Source organism: Arachis duranensis, chromosome 9 (assembly GCF_000817695.3).
Source record: "Arachis duranensis cultivar V14167 chromosome 9, aradu.V14167.gnm2.J7QH, whole genome shotgun sequence".
In the NCBI taxonomy this organism is placed as follows: Eukaryota; Viridiplantae; Streptophyta; class Magnoliopsida; order Fabales; family Fabaceae; genus Arachis; species Arachis duranensis.
In genome coordinates this window covers 2,685,269-2,699,835 of record NC_029780.3, presented here as the reverse complement: position 1 = coordinate 2,699,835, position 14,567 = coordinate 2,685,269, and the positions used below count along the sequence as shown (strand labels likewise).

The 14,567-nt window shown below is 32.6% G+C and overlaps 4 protein-coding genes across 4 annotated transcripts in view; 3 read left to right on the top strand and 1 right to left on the bottom strand.

The window, feature by feature from the left end:
- The window catches only part of LOC127739616 (F-box/kelch-repeat protein At3g23880-like), a 5,740-nt gene extending 4,111 nt beyond the window's left edge, over positions 1 to 1,629 (top strand). Inside the window, exons 3-4 of the mRNA XM_052253882.1 lie at positions 1,036 to 1,083; positions 1,228 to 1,629. The gene's annotated coding sequence lies outside the window, so the exon portion shown is untranslated. The remainder of the gene's footprint in view (positions 1 to 1,035; positions 1,084 to 1,227) is intronic.
- Positions 1,630 to 2,875: 1,246 nt separating this feature from the next.
- On the top strand, positions 2,876 to 4,275 carry LOC107464106 (F-box/kelch-repeat protein At3g23880-like). Its single transcript, XM_016083013.3, has one exon. It carries the CDS (start codon positions 2,987 to 2,989, stop codon positions 4,235 to 4,237), a length of 1,251 nt encoding a protein of 416 aa, XP_015938499.1. The 5' UTR covers positions 2,876 to 2,986; the 3' UTR covers positions 4,238 to 4,275.
- Positions 4,276 to 6,404: 2,129 nt separating this feature from the next.
- On the top strand, positions 6,405 to 7,643 carry LOC107463888 (F-box/kelch-repeat protein At3g23880-like). The gene has a single exon (XM_016082771.1). The coding sequence runs from the start codon at positions 6,405 to 6,407 to the stop codon at positions 7,641 to 7,643; it is 1,239 nt and encodes a 412-aa protein (XP_015938257.1).
- A 1,609-nt stretch (positions 7,644 to 9,252) lies between these two features.
- LOC107464054 (ruvB-like protein 1) lies at positions 9,253 to 13,354 on the bottom strand. The gene is given in 12 exon segments (XM_052254766.1): positions 9,253 to 9,837; positions 9,936 to 10,005; positions 10,081 to 10,227; positions 10,263 to 10,286; positions 10,732 to 10,838; positions 10,924 to 10,989; positions 11,272 to 11,406; positions 11,762 to 11,917; positions 12,028 to 12,177; positions 12,425 to 12,556; positions 12,659 to 12,847; positions 13,163 to 13,354. Coding segments are annotated over 12 exon segments (1,356 nt in total). The 5' UTR covers positions 13,253 to 13,354; the 3' UTR covers positions 9,253 to 9,747.
- Positions 13,355 to 14,567: the final 1,213 nt, after the last annotated feature.

Below are 14,567 nucleotides of genomic sequence, written 5' to 3'. Positions count from 1 at the left end.
ATACAAAAGCTAATTAAAAAAGCAATGATGGCTGTGAAAGATTTGGAGAATATATTATTAAGATTTCATTCCTATGAAAATATGCTGAGGTATCTGATTTGTTTGATAAACTGAGTTTGGCAGATTACAAAAATTTAGGTTAGAGTGGTTATCCTTGTTTGTCTATATTCTTAGCATAGGGAGCCAGATTGAGTCAAGGCCAACTTTGGAACAGGTAATAATTATTAGTATTTTAAAATTTGCCCTATTTGTTGATGAAAATTGTAAGGGAAAGTTACGGAAGTTAGAAAAATTGTAAGGAAATGAGTGAAATCTCTGAACCTTTTAAGAAGCTACATCTTGGAAAGCCATTTAATAAGTTTGACATAACACTAAATGCTACAACTTGGACTTCAACTCAGAAATAGCACATATAATGGTGATTCTAACACTTTCTGAGTCCACTTTCTTTACACTATCTTTCATCCATCTTGTTCATTTGATTTTTGTTATTCTAATTCTGACTCTGATTTTATTTTTGTTCAAGTTGGTATTTTGAAGGCAAATGAAGTAACTGTTTGAATGATTTAGTTTACTTGCTTTGAAAAATCAAAATAAATTACTTGCTTTTTGGCATTTTATTCTATGGCCGCGAAGGCTCTTTTTTTTTTGGCAGGAACATTTTTCTTCTTGTTCAGAAAAATAAGGTCCTATACAAATACTTGTATCATAAGGGAAATATGTTGATTATTGTTCATTAGAAAAACTATCTCATTACGCTGCTGATACAGTTTAAAGTATAAACTTGTTGATGTTATTAGTATGTGCTAAGTTATTGCCTAAGAGTGAGTTTATTTCAGGCTTTTGATAGTTCTTTGTGGTTTGTAAATGACCTGAAATTGATATGTTAGAATTAATTAGTCTAGGTTATTTTTTATTTTTTGATGTCATTATTCAAATTCTTCTTGTTTGTTGGTGTTGTGATACTAATTTTGATTTTGTGGAACGGATTTGATATTGTTTTGAGTCTGATAATTGGTTACTAAGTTTTTGTAGAGGTTGAAGGTTATTAATTCAAGTTCTTTTGATACAAGAAAAAACCAGGTTCATTTCTTTTCTTTTCTTTGCTTTATATGAACTTTGGTTGTTGCTTCGGTACCAAGGTTGTCTTGCCATGTAATGTACTCTCTTGCTGCTAATCTTCATTCCTCGAGTCATGGAAATTGATTAATTATTTCTGCTATATAGGCCATGTAATTGCAGTGCCAGTGAGGGAGAACCATCAAGCAGTGCTGCACAGGCAAGCATTTCCTTTTGCTTTGTAACTTGGATCCTTGAGATTCTATTGTCCCTGGATACCTTTTTTGGGTGGCTGGAGCATAACCCTTTATTTATTGAATTGAACACGCAATAGGCTTGATAGAGGCAGGGAAGGAATTGCAAGGACTTAAAGCTCTGGATCTAAATAAACCATTGCACCTCACTTCGATGCTTATATCATTTAAGAGAGATGAAGCCCTGTTCAAATACTTGTAATCTGCCATTCGTCTCTTGTATTCCTTGTGTAATTTAGCCTCCCGAAATTCTAAACTTGAATAGGTTAATATTAATAGTGGAATATTTTGATCATTTGAAGACTAATAACACTAGTTTGTAATTTTGTGGAGATAGAGTACAATAATAAATAATAATATTTTATAGCTTATAAAAAAATTTTAAAAGTAAAAATAATGCATCATAAGAAAAAAATATTACAAAATGAAAGAGTAATTAGTGAAAAAAATAAGATTCAATTCTAGAATATATGATTTTTTACTGTGGATATGTTATGAAATATAGAAATAATTAAAATAAAAAAATAAGATTGTATTTTTTAATAAATTGAAGTAATAGTCACGATTATATAATTGATGGTGTGCATAAAATTATTAAATAATAAATTATAAGAAAATATTAATAGCAGTATTAAATTTGATATTAAAATAAAAATATAAATAGTAAATAAAATTTTGAGATTTAAAATAAAAATATTCAAGATTACGAAAAAAAAATAAAGAGAAAATTTTGATAAACAACTTTTCAAATGTTAACATGACAATAAATTAAATCAAATAATATATATTTAAATTAATTGAATTAAATAATTGATATAATAAATTAATTATAATTGTTTGTCTCAATAAAATAAGTTAAATAAATAAAAATATCATATGAATATTCCATATAAAAATTATAATATTTTTAAAAATTATCAATCAAAACAGATAAGACGAAAAACAATAATATAAATAAAACAAAATCAATTTATTTAAATAAATAATTAATGTAATTAATTAGTTATAATTAATGTGATTAAAAAAATTAAATTATTTAATATTTATCTCAATCAAATTAAATAAATAATTAGTTATAATTAATTTAGTTCAATGAATTAAACAAAATTTAAAATAATTTGATATTTACTCTAATTAAGTTAAATACTTGAAGTTATGATTAATGTAATTTCCAATCAAATCAAATAATTAATATAATTGATTAATTATACGTAATATAGTCGAATGAAATATTAAATTATTTAATATTTATTTTAATTAAATTAATTAATTTAATTAATTAATATATTTAAATGAATCAAATAAAACAAATTAAAAAATATATTCATAAATATGTTTCGTGGGGTCGTGTTTTTTATATAATAAATATTAAAAATATTTTATTTTCCAGAATTGACGATGCACATATATTGGGAAATAAAGTATATTGGGAAATAAAGTATTTTAATATTTATTTATATAAAAAAACAGGTGGAGTCCTGGGCTATGTTATTCAAAAATGAATAATCAGTATTAATTACCATTTTAAATTATAAGGATTAGTAAAACAATCCACCCATCTATATAATCCCGTATTCTCCTCGTCCCAGTGAGTGCCGTCGTCCCATCGCCGCAGCCCTCCTCCCCCACCACCGCCGCAAACTCGAGCAGTACCACTCTCCCTTCAAGTTGTTATGGAGCAGCCTCATGATTATGACGAGATGAATAGGAAGCCTTTGAGAGTCACCATAAACGCCCCGAAACGGCTGCTGTCTTCGACGGTAACGCCATCGCAGCCGCCGTCAGTCCTTCCGGATGAACTCCTCACGGAGATCTTGCTGAGGCTTCCGGCAAAGTTACTTCTCCGTTTACGGTGTGTGTGCCGTTCATGGAGAACCCTAATTTCCAGCTCCAATTTTGCCAAAGAACATGTTCAACGTTCAATCGCCGCGGATCCAAGTTTGAGTGGGCCACGAGTTGCTTATCATCATAGTTGGGAATACAAACACAACACATTTGGAGATTTCTCCTTAGGATCCTTGTTCGAGAACCCTTCCGAACCTCCGGAAGTCGTTTTCTTCGAGGAGAGACGTCGCCACGAAATTATTGGATCTTGCAATGGATTGTTGTGCTTGCATGAGAGTGTTGACACCCTCAACAACCATGTCATGTTGTGGAATCCCTGTACTGGACTGACATCCCATTCGCTGCAAATTTGCGGTTTCATATGGATTTCCGGCTTCGGCCATGATCATGTGAATGACGTTTACAAACTTGTTACCACTGTATATCAGAAACAGACAATACCTCATACATCTGCCACCAGAATTTATACATTTTGCCAGAACCCTTCCATCAGACAAATGCAAGATATCCCGTTTCGTAGCATATATGGTGATGGTAAAGGCGTATTTGTGCCTGGCACTGCCACTCTTAACTGGATTCGTCAGCATGGCGCTCGGGATTTCATGGTTCTTTCCCTTGACTTGGTGAATGAGACTTTTAGTGAGTTTTCTCTGCCCCCTAAGGATCCAGATAATAAGACCTTCTTCTTCCCACACTTATGTGTGCTGAGAAACTGTCTTGCCGTTTGTTTTAATCATGAGAAAACTCATTGGTCTGTGTGGCTGATGGAGGAGTATGGAGTGCCTCAATCTTGGACTAAATTGGTTACCATCCCCTGCCACCCGCGTCTAGGTGGTGATCATTTATGCCCATTGTATATCTGGGGAAATAATGTTCTTGTGACGGTTGCATCATCTAAAAAGAGAGTTCTGTATAACTTGGATAATGAAAGCTTTGAATTTCCTGTATTGAAACCTACTACTACTACTTTGTCTCTCTCAACGGGATTGGAGTTCCATATTTATCATGAAAGCTTAGTTTCACCATCGTTTGGTGGCTTTCGAGGTAGCTCATCCCGAATCTGGTTGATCAAAGACTAGTGTAGAAGCTCTCTTCTAAATAGTCTGATTGTTTTCAACTCATGCATTCCTTTTGAGTTTTGAGAGTTCATCTGTTCTTGCTTTTCTAGTTTAGTGATTTATTTATCTAGTTTTTTACAAAACTATACTACCTGTTATGACTATTGCCCATTTAATATTTACATGCCCAGGCTGAATTTGTAGGAATGACCATCATTTACTAGTGTCCCTTTGCACTTAAAGTATAATTTATGCATGATGAAGCTTTGATCTTAGATACAAACCTATTATTTTAGGGTAAAATTAAGGGGAGACAATGGAATATGTAATTTAATGGCTACCATTTCCTTTTAATTTTGTTGTTTTTGGATCCAAAACTGGATGCTTTACCAGTTGAACCAGAGAAAATATGCTGATAATTGGTGTATGAATGATCCGTACCATAGTATTTGGATCTTTAAATTATGGATTCAAGGTCATGAATTATTCTTTTATGACTAAACAAAAATCAAAATGAATACATTTTTATTTTTAATTTTTTATTTCTTGTGATAAATAAATGATTACCAGCTTTCAGAGATCAACATACTAGGTACTTGCCTAATAGGTAGTGGGAAAAATGATGTATGGATACATTTTTTTCTCTCTTGGTCAAAGAAATAATATGATATGAACTTCTCAGTTACCAACTTGGTGACAAAAGTTATCTGTTATTGATGAGTAATTGAGTATTAAAGAATTGGAGCTTAAAACAAATGGAAGAGTTTTTTTTTTTTTGGTCAAGAAATGGAAGAGTTTAAACGAGGTTTTAACAGGCAAAACGATAAGCCATGTCACAGAAAAAAATAGTTGTAGACCCTGTTATAATCAAAATTAAGTGCATGTTTGGGCCTCATTATTTTGTTAAAAAAAGATCTTTTTTAATTTTTTAACGTGTTTGGCAAATTTTTAGTAGTAAAAGTAAAAGCACTAGTAAAAAAAAAAAAAAAAAAAAAAAAAAAATCTTTTTTGAGAAGCTGTAATTTACATCTTTTTTTAAAAGATCTTTCTTCCTTGAAAAAAAGATGTTTTTCATGTAATAAATAAACAAAAAAGTACTTTTATATTGTTATACTCAAATATAATTGATAGATAAAAAGACTTTTTTACATGAAATATTCAAACATAAAATTACTTTTACTTCTCTATAAGATCTTTTAAAAAAAATAACTCAAAAAAAGATCTTTTCTTAAAAACTCACCCAAACAAGCCCTAAATCCACTACTGCTATTGATACATTTTTTTTGTCTTAGGTCAAAGAAATGATATAAACTTCTGTGATTGATCTGTTATGAGTATTAAAGAATTGGAGCTTAAATGAAATGGAAGAGTTTAAACGAGATTTTAACAAACAAAACGATAAGCCATGTCAGAGAAAAAAACTTTCATATTCTTAATTATCTTGATATCCTTGTAGTTGTTCCATGCAAATTAAAATTCTAAATCTCAATATTTACTTAATTATATTTAGATATCTCATAAAAAAAATCTTTTATCTATTAATTATATTTAGATACAATAATATGAAAGTATTTTTTTTATTTATTATGTGTAAATTTTTTTAAAAAAAATCTTTTTAAAAAAAATGTAAATTATAATTTTTTAAAAAAGATTTTTTTATTTTTTTAGTATTTTTACTTTTATTACTAAGGACTTGTTTGGACGTCATTTTTAGAAAATTTTTTTTAATATTTTTAAAAGATATTTTACAAAAAATAAAAGTGATTTATATTTGGATATTTTCTTATCTATCAAATATATAAAGATCTTTTAAAAAAAGATTTTTTTAAATTTTTTTATTAATTTAATAACGTCCAAATAAATACTAAAAAAGTGGATGCATAATTTGGACTTCAAAATTCATATAGAGCACAAACAACCAATTTTAAATTTTGATTCTCAAATATATAGATTTTTGTTTCAGATATTAAAAAGATAGAAAGATATATTTTTTAATCTCTATTTATTTCACTCTTTTTTTTTTCAAAACTCAAAACGCAGGGGTTGGCGTTATATCGCGGGAAAGGAACTGCTGAAGAAAATAGTGCCGAGCAGTTAGTGAGGCAACGTTTTCGCCATCGCCGCCATCGCCATTCTCCACCAACCTCCGCCGAAATTCAAATAGCGTTAATCTCCCCTTCAAGCAGTTATGACGCAGCCTAGGGATTATGAGAAGAGGAACAGGAAGCGTTTGAGAGTCACCAGAAACAGCTTGAAACGGCTGCGGCCTTCAACGGGAACCTCATTGGGGCCGCTTTCAGTCCTTCCGGATGAACTCATCAGAGAAATATTGCTGAGGCTTCCGGCGAGGTCGCTGCTTAGGTTTCAGAGTGTGTGCAGTTCATGGAGAACTTTAATTTCCAGCTCCCAATTCGCCAACGACCATGTTCGTTTAATCGCCGCTGATCCAAGTTTTAGCCATCCACGAGTTGTTTATCATGGTTGTTGGTTCTACAGATACAAAAAATTTGGAGATTTCTCGGTACGGTGCTTATTCGAGAATCCTTCCCAACCTACTGAAGTCGTTCGCTTCGCGGGAAAAAGTAGCCACGAAATTATTGGCTCTTGCAACGGATTGTTGTGCTTGCAAGACATTACTGACATGGATAATTTAATCATGCTGTGGAATCCCTGTACTGGATTAACATCCCAACCGCTGGAAATTCGGGGTTCCATAGGAGTTTGCGGCTTCGGATATGATCATGTGAATGACGAGTACAAGTTTGTTGCGGTTATAGATCATATACATAAACAGGAACCGCTTAGATTTGAAACTAGAATTTATACATTTTGTCCAAACTCTTCGAAGAGAATCATTCAAGATACCGCGTTTAAAAGGATAATTCGTGATGGTAAAGGGGTATTTGTGCCTTGCACCGCCACTCTTAATTGGATTCATTGGCATGGCTTGGTTCTTTCCCTTGACTTGGTGAAGGAGACTTGTAATGAGTTTTCTCTGCCCCTCAACCTCAAGGCTCCGGAAAATAAATCCTTCATCTTTCCACACTTATGTGTGCTGAAGAACTGCCTTGCATTTTGTTGCAGCCATGAGAAAACTCGTTGGTCTGTGTGGCTGCTGAAGGAATATGGAATGCCTCAATCTTGGACTAAATTAGCCACCATCTACTGCCACCACTCACTGCTTACTGGTGCTGAGTTACACCCATTATATATCCGGGGAAATACTCTTCTTATGGCGGTGGCATCAACTTCAAAGATAGTTCTGTATAACTTAGATGATGGCGGTTTAGAATTTCCTCTACTGAAACCTACTCCTTCAGATGTCTCAATGGGATTGTGGTTCTATATTTATCATGAAAGCTTAGTTTCACCATCATATCGTTGCCTTCGAAGTAGCTCGTCCCGAATTTGGTTTATCAAACCCTAGTGTATAATCTCTCTTCTAAATGCTTTGATTCTTGCCAACTAATTCTTGTAATTATTCTTTCTGTTATTTAAAATTCATATGCCCAGGCTAGATTTGTAGGAATATAATGTACAAAAGTGTTCCATTGCACTTACTGTTACTGTATAATTTATGTTTTTCTGTATTGTGTATGGTATTCTTTTCGGCTATGTGAGGTGGTTTCTGAGTTCTCTTTGTCATCTCATTTATTTTTTTACTATTTATTCCCTTATAATACAATATATATCTATTTCTTATGTTTATTTGTGCTGCATATGGAGCTACCTAAACGTCACATTGTTGTAAACTTTTTTTTGTATCTTTGTGGTGAAACATGAGACTTTTTTATGTGAAACATATGTTTTCCTTTAAACGAAAATGCCTTCTTCCCCTAAATATTTAACCCCATATTCTTCTTTGCCATGGGGCTAGATGCAAATTGTGGTCTTTTTTATTGCTCTGTCCATACATATCTAATTATCTAGAAAATAGGTGATCATTTTTAGTTGCATTGCTGTACATTTAAGGGATTCTGTATAATGCTTAGGAAAGGTAGTGTAAAAGAAAGTCTCACTAATATGCCTTAGTTAAAGGAAAAAAAGAGCAAAACAGTTAGAAATGTAGTGTTGATAAGGAGAAAATGAAGTTAGGCATGATATTCGACAAAATTAGTGTTGTCTGGTGTTCCAAATTTGGCGTGAATGACAGAAATAAGACGAATTGAATGCTGCAATGTGCAGTTTCTCTATATTTAGATTTCCGCTACTTGGATTTCATTTAACTTAATTTGTTTGTGTTGCATGTGCATGCATCTGTCAATCAAGCGAAATGAGCTGCTTCTCTTGAGTTGTAGGGGATTGACATTAATGAGAATGATTTGAATATATATTGTGTTAGTTTTGTTTTGTTAGGAATCACTCATTGAATCTGTATGACCAGTACCAAAAATAAAACTCCATAGAGAGCTACTGAAACTTATTATTGATTTAGGACAAAAATTTGACTTAGTGATTCATAATCAACTCTGAAGAACTAAGAGTAGAACTAAGAGTAATAGAGGTGCTTATCAAACCTTAGTGTATAATCTCTCTTCTAAATGCTTTGATTCTTGTCAACTGATACTTGTGATTATTTTTTCTGTTATTTCAAATTCACATGCCCAAGTTATATTTGTAGGAATATAATGTACAAAGTGTCCCATTGCACTTCCTGTATAATTTATATTTTCTGTTATTTCAAAATGACGTATTGATGCATTTTTTACTCACGAGTTTAAAAAAATAATATGAACTTCTAATATACCAATTTGGTGACATTTCTTATTGATGAGTATTAACACAAGAATATTCATGGACAAAATTGGAGCTTAAAAGAAATAATGAAACAAATAAATAGAGAGTTTAAACGAGACTATTAACAAAATTTGTATGCCTTAATTATCTGGATACCGCTTATAATCCTTGTCATTGTAGTCTTTTGTATGTATTTCTTTGAAATAACACTATTATGTTTTTTGTAATTTAAAATAAGCATCGATAATGTGAATGCCAATTTGACATTTACTTCAATAATAAGTCCCCCACTAATAATGTAAACATAATCAAATATAATTTTAATTGGCATAAATTCTTTGAACAAAAATCATCAATTCATGTGCACATTAGAGAAGCACATAGTCAAACAGAAACACACATGAGAGAGAAAAGGGGTATTTTGATCAATGTTACCACATACTAAAATATTCCATAAATCATGAAGAATTTGTGAAAGGCATAAGGGGAAGACTTAAGACTATTATAAACAACTAAAAATAAGAAAATGAGGGAAGTTGAGGGAACATGCTGCCGCTTCACATTTCCATTTTCTTCAGAATGTGATGAAAAATAATCACACAATTTCATCAATTCAGCAGCACATTACTGCTCCAACATTTCAGGTTCTTGAGCTCAGGTGCCTGCTACCATTATATCTCACAACAAGATACACAGAAGTAATCTCTAAACCAAATTATGTTGGCCATGTCGAATGAACCGGTTTCACTAACTCAAACCCAAGCAACAGCCATTCCAACATTTTGAAATTAAAATTATGAGATGTATTTTTCCTGCTGCTCTTGAAGTAGCCTGGCTGATGACTTAGCGTCCAAGTATAGCGAACAAACTTCATCAAGATCCCCCTAGAAAATTCCACGGTGACACATAAAAACCACCAATTAGTCGAAGGGTGTAGAAAACAGACGACTTCAAAGCACTTAATATCTACTTTTATAGTTACCTTGCAAATGCTGTCTCGGCCATTCATTTTCGATACAACGCTGGCAGGTGATAGAAGTTGAACAGCATGCCTAAAAGGCCACAGGTATTAAATAATATACGAAAGAAAAGCACGATTGCCGAAGAGAAAAATGTAGGAAGCGCACCTTAAAGATGTCCGTTGTCCAATTTCCCCGAGGAATGCTAAACTTTCCTCATCAACAACCAGCTCCTCTACTTGAGCACGAATAGCTAGAATCTGAACCAAAGGTAATAAAACCATAGGCTAGAACAATATGTTCAAAGGATAATGGCTTCAAAAATTGAAAAGCAGAAAAAGAAAATTACCTGAGGGCTGGTCATGTCGGTCCCTCTGTATAGAGAACAGATAAGTTAACGTCATATTTCACCATAAGAGTGATAAATGCAACCATTATCTAACTGCTAATCAATATGATCACCAAATATGCAAGGAACTATTATGCCTCAATAAATCATGAATTAAAAGACGAGGTAAATTGAGATACTCAAAATCCAAGAACATCGAGTGTCCTATAACGTACAAAGAGATCCAAAAACACTAGTTAACATATATCCACAGAAGTTTACATTTCATTTTTCCCCTCCTCAATCACATGTACCAGAGTCATACGGCAACCAATTAAACTCAATATCAAGTAAAGAACTTGGAACACTTGTTCATAAAATAAAGAACTATAGCACTGCCAACTACAGTAACGACACATGAAATCGACTCAGTTTTTGCATTTCGCTCATTTAATTTCAAAAAATCTTCAAAAGCAACATTAGTTTCGTACCTCACATTGCATATCCCTCTGTTTGTAGCAAAAATTACTATTGGAGAGAGCGAGCTCTCTAAAGCACGATTCAAATAGGAAAAGCATTCCATATCTAGCATGTGCACCTGGTCAGAAGCATTAAGAAAAAGATTAACTACAAGCAATAGAAATGAGAGATTAAGAAAGTAATATATCCAACAACTAAGTCACCTCATCAATAAATAGAACTCCAGGGACAAGCTCTGCTACACCTTCATCAATATATCGGTTGACAACCTATCACAAATAGAATAATAAAAGTAAACATACAAGTTAACCTCTTGGCATTGAGGCTTTTTGCTTGCATTCATAGGTATTTTAGTTAGTAGTCACCAATTTCCATTTATAGTTGAAAATAATTGAGAAAATTGCTAAGGAAAATATCCCTTTTCATTTTTCATGAAAAATAACTACATTATAAGATTGAAATTGCAAGAAGAAAAAGCTTACCTTTTACAACATTCATATAAATGAAAAAGGAAAAAAAATATAAGCGCAGATGACATGATTCGACAATACCTTGTTAATTTCTTGTCTCAGCTTGTCAGTGATTTCTGTTTTCCTAGGTTTCATCATCTGGCCCATAAGAGACAGAATATCTTGCCCACCTTGAGGTCGTGCATTGGCAGCATCCAGATCATGTAGCGTTACATCCTTTAGGGGGAAACAAAATTCCAAATCACAAGAAACTATTACCATCAAGCCAGTGTATCAAACACAATCTTACTGGGTCTGAGCATCTAGATGTGTTCCTTTGCAAAACTTATCCAAATAATTTTTTTAGTGTTACAAAAACCAATGAGATCAAAGCATTTATGTCATCTGAATTGAAATCTATAAAAGAATTTGTACCCCAAAAATACAAAGGAATTATGCTTATAATCTATCCTTCCATGGACCATCTTGATAATAATAGTGGGAGTTCAAGTACAATGATAAATCACAAAACTAGCAAATCTTGAGAGGAAGGAGTGCGTAAATATAAAATTCAAGACTTCAAATCCAGTACCTGAACAATCTCTTTTTTCTTGTGAACCTCTCCCTTAGGAAGTGGGACATACTCTTCTGCTTCAAGGTCAAACTCTGTAGCGAAAGCATCACTTCGGCCCACCCTTTTCACAGCTCCACTATTTGCTTCGATGTATATAACATCTCCAACAGCTACCTGTACATTGTGTCACAAATCCCAAATAAACACCTCTAAATTCTGATTGCTTTACACAACCAGTACTGAGACAGATAACAAGAGAAATACCATGGAAATAGAGAACTCACCTTTTCCTTAATCAAGGCATCATATATGGTGGGGTCCAACTTCAGTTGCTTGGTTCCTTTCACAGTTTTCAATCCAATTATTACATGGCTTATACTTTTACCATAACCGCCTGTTACACTCTCAGTTTCTTCAGGGGAGAGCTCGGTTACCTTGTACCAACAACACATCACAACTTGATATTAACGACAATGATATAGGGAGAGAAAAATCGACAACAACCCCTTCATAATTTAAACAAGTCAATCACAAATGAACAATAAACCACACATTGGAGTGGGATAAATATTTAGTGAAAAGATTCATTCTTTTCCTAGATAAAATCTTCTCTCACTAACATTTTGACTGCAAACTATTTTTACTACAACATTAGGAAAATCACAAAAAATATATACTCACCTCTCCTTCATAAACTTCCTTGTTTTCCTTGATACGCAGACCAATAGCCCGTCGAAAATTCTCCATCAGAACCTCTGTCTTCTTTACCTCGGACGAGTATACTTCTGAGCCAACCATAGGGCAAAATGGAACCTGAAGTGTACAACAAATAAATTTTACTAATATATCAACAATAAGAACAACCACTCACAACAGAAAATAAAAAATAAATTATAAAAATATAGTAAGAGAAACCTTGGTTCCAAGCTCTTGACTTATCCCTAGTGCCAATGCAGTCTTTCCGGTACCGGGTGGACCGGCAAGGAGGAGTGCCCTGCCAGCCATCTTCTTCTGCCTTATCATGTCAACCACAAGGCCACATGCTTCTCTTGCCTCTGCTTGTCCCACAAAACCAGAAGCAAAAGGCAATGCTCTTCCACTAGCCTAAACAATAATAATCACTTTAAGTCTCTCAATTAATGCATACATAACTTCAATGTCCAAAAATGCTAGGTTTTAAGTTGTCGAGTAGTGCAATATGCTAAAAAAAGGGTTTCAAAATACTAGAACAATCATGCATAAAAATTGAAACCCGTTTTAACGAAAGAGCAAAAAGGTTGAAACTTTGCAGTGAGCTGGAAACAAAGTAACAAAGATTAAAACTTGCTAAGAGGAATAAATAGTCACGTGTGTGAATATATATAAGAGACTAAAAGGCGCAGAAGAAAAAGAAGAGGGTGGTTGGTAGAGAATGAGAACCTCAAGGCCTAAGCCTTTGATGTGTGTATGAGTAGCAACGCGTTGCTTCTTGGTAGTTGACTGAACCTCTTCTATTCTCATCTTCTCCATGTTCTCTCTGATTCTCTTTTGCAGAAGAGGAGTGTTGCAGGCGAAAGAAAATGGAGACGAAAATTGTACTTTGAAGACGCGGCCACAGGCAAACAGAGAGCATGCATTCCAGGAAATCATAAATCGGCTTTGGACCTTGGGCTTGGTCCTTGGGCCACACTAGGCCTGGTCTCTTTGTGTTCTTTTCGTTGTTTAGGTTCTTAATTTGGTTCTGTTCTTCATATTTATTCTCAATCCGATCCACAAAGTTAAAACTTAAAATAAATTAAAAATAATATTTTAAATCAATTTAAAAAAAAAAATTAGTCAGACAATTTAATTATTAAATCAGACTAAATCTCCAAAATTGTCTCTGAGATTGATGTTATACACTAAAATTGTCCCTAAAATTTCAATTGTACCAATTATGTCCCTGAAATTAAAAAAATTGCACCGTATTAGTCTCTGATTCGTAAACCTTTGGTGACACGTGTCACCTCATAGTTTGACTATGTATAACAGTATGATGACGTGTTGGTTACACATGGCATGCTGACGTGGATAGTTATGCCACGTGTCACAATGCTATTTTGTCACGTGTTGAATTATGCCACGTGTCACAATTTTATTTGTCCATGTGTCATCTACTATGTGTCATCATTATATATGCACAAAATTGGTCCCTTACTTTGCATTAAATGACTCATTTTAGTCTTTGAAATTGAATGTCGTGCACCAAATTAGTCCATTCATCAGGTTGTTCTTTTTTTTTTATAAATTCAAAAGTTTTAATATCTTTGAATACACCAATTTTAATTTTATCTTTTCACAATTATTTAAATACAAGCACTTTTATAAAATATTTTTAAAATTTTAATTTTAATTTTACAATTTTTTCTATAATATTTTATTAAAAGAATTATATGAGATATTGATATTTGATTTAATAAAGATGTAAGTTAAGAGTACAATAATATTTTTTAATACAAATTTTTTAATATTTAACACCTTAATAAATATTTTAAGAATACTAGACACTTATTAACTAATATAAATTCATTACTCCCACCCGTTTTAAGAATGTTCGATTCTCCATATAATTGACTTCTTACTAGACTAGTAAGATAGATTTATACTTTCGGTTATAATAATTCATTTTATCTATAACTTAATTAGGCAGTCTTTTCATATATTATACTATTAATTAATATAAGCACTTATTGTAACCATAGATTGAACAATATTAAAACAGATACAAATAAACACAAGAGGCAATAATAAAATTTTGAATTTAGCTAATATGTGCATTAATGATACAAGTTAAAATTATTAATTA

Excerpts from the sequence above, each read along its gene's own strand:
- LOC107464106 (XM_016083013.3), top strand. The coding sequence starts at position 2,987 with ATGGAGCAGCCTCATGATTATGACGAGATGAATAGGAAGCCTTTGAGA.
- LOC107463888 (XM_016082771.1), top strand. The coding sequence starts at position 6,405 with ATGACGCAGCCTAGGGATTATGAGAAGAGGAACAGGAAGCGTTTGAGA.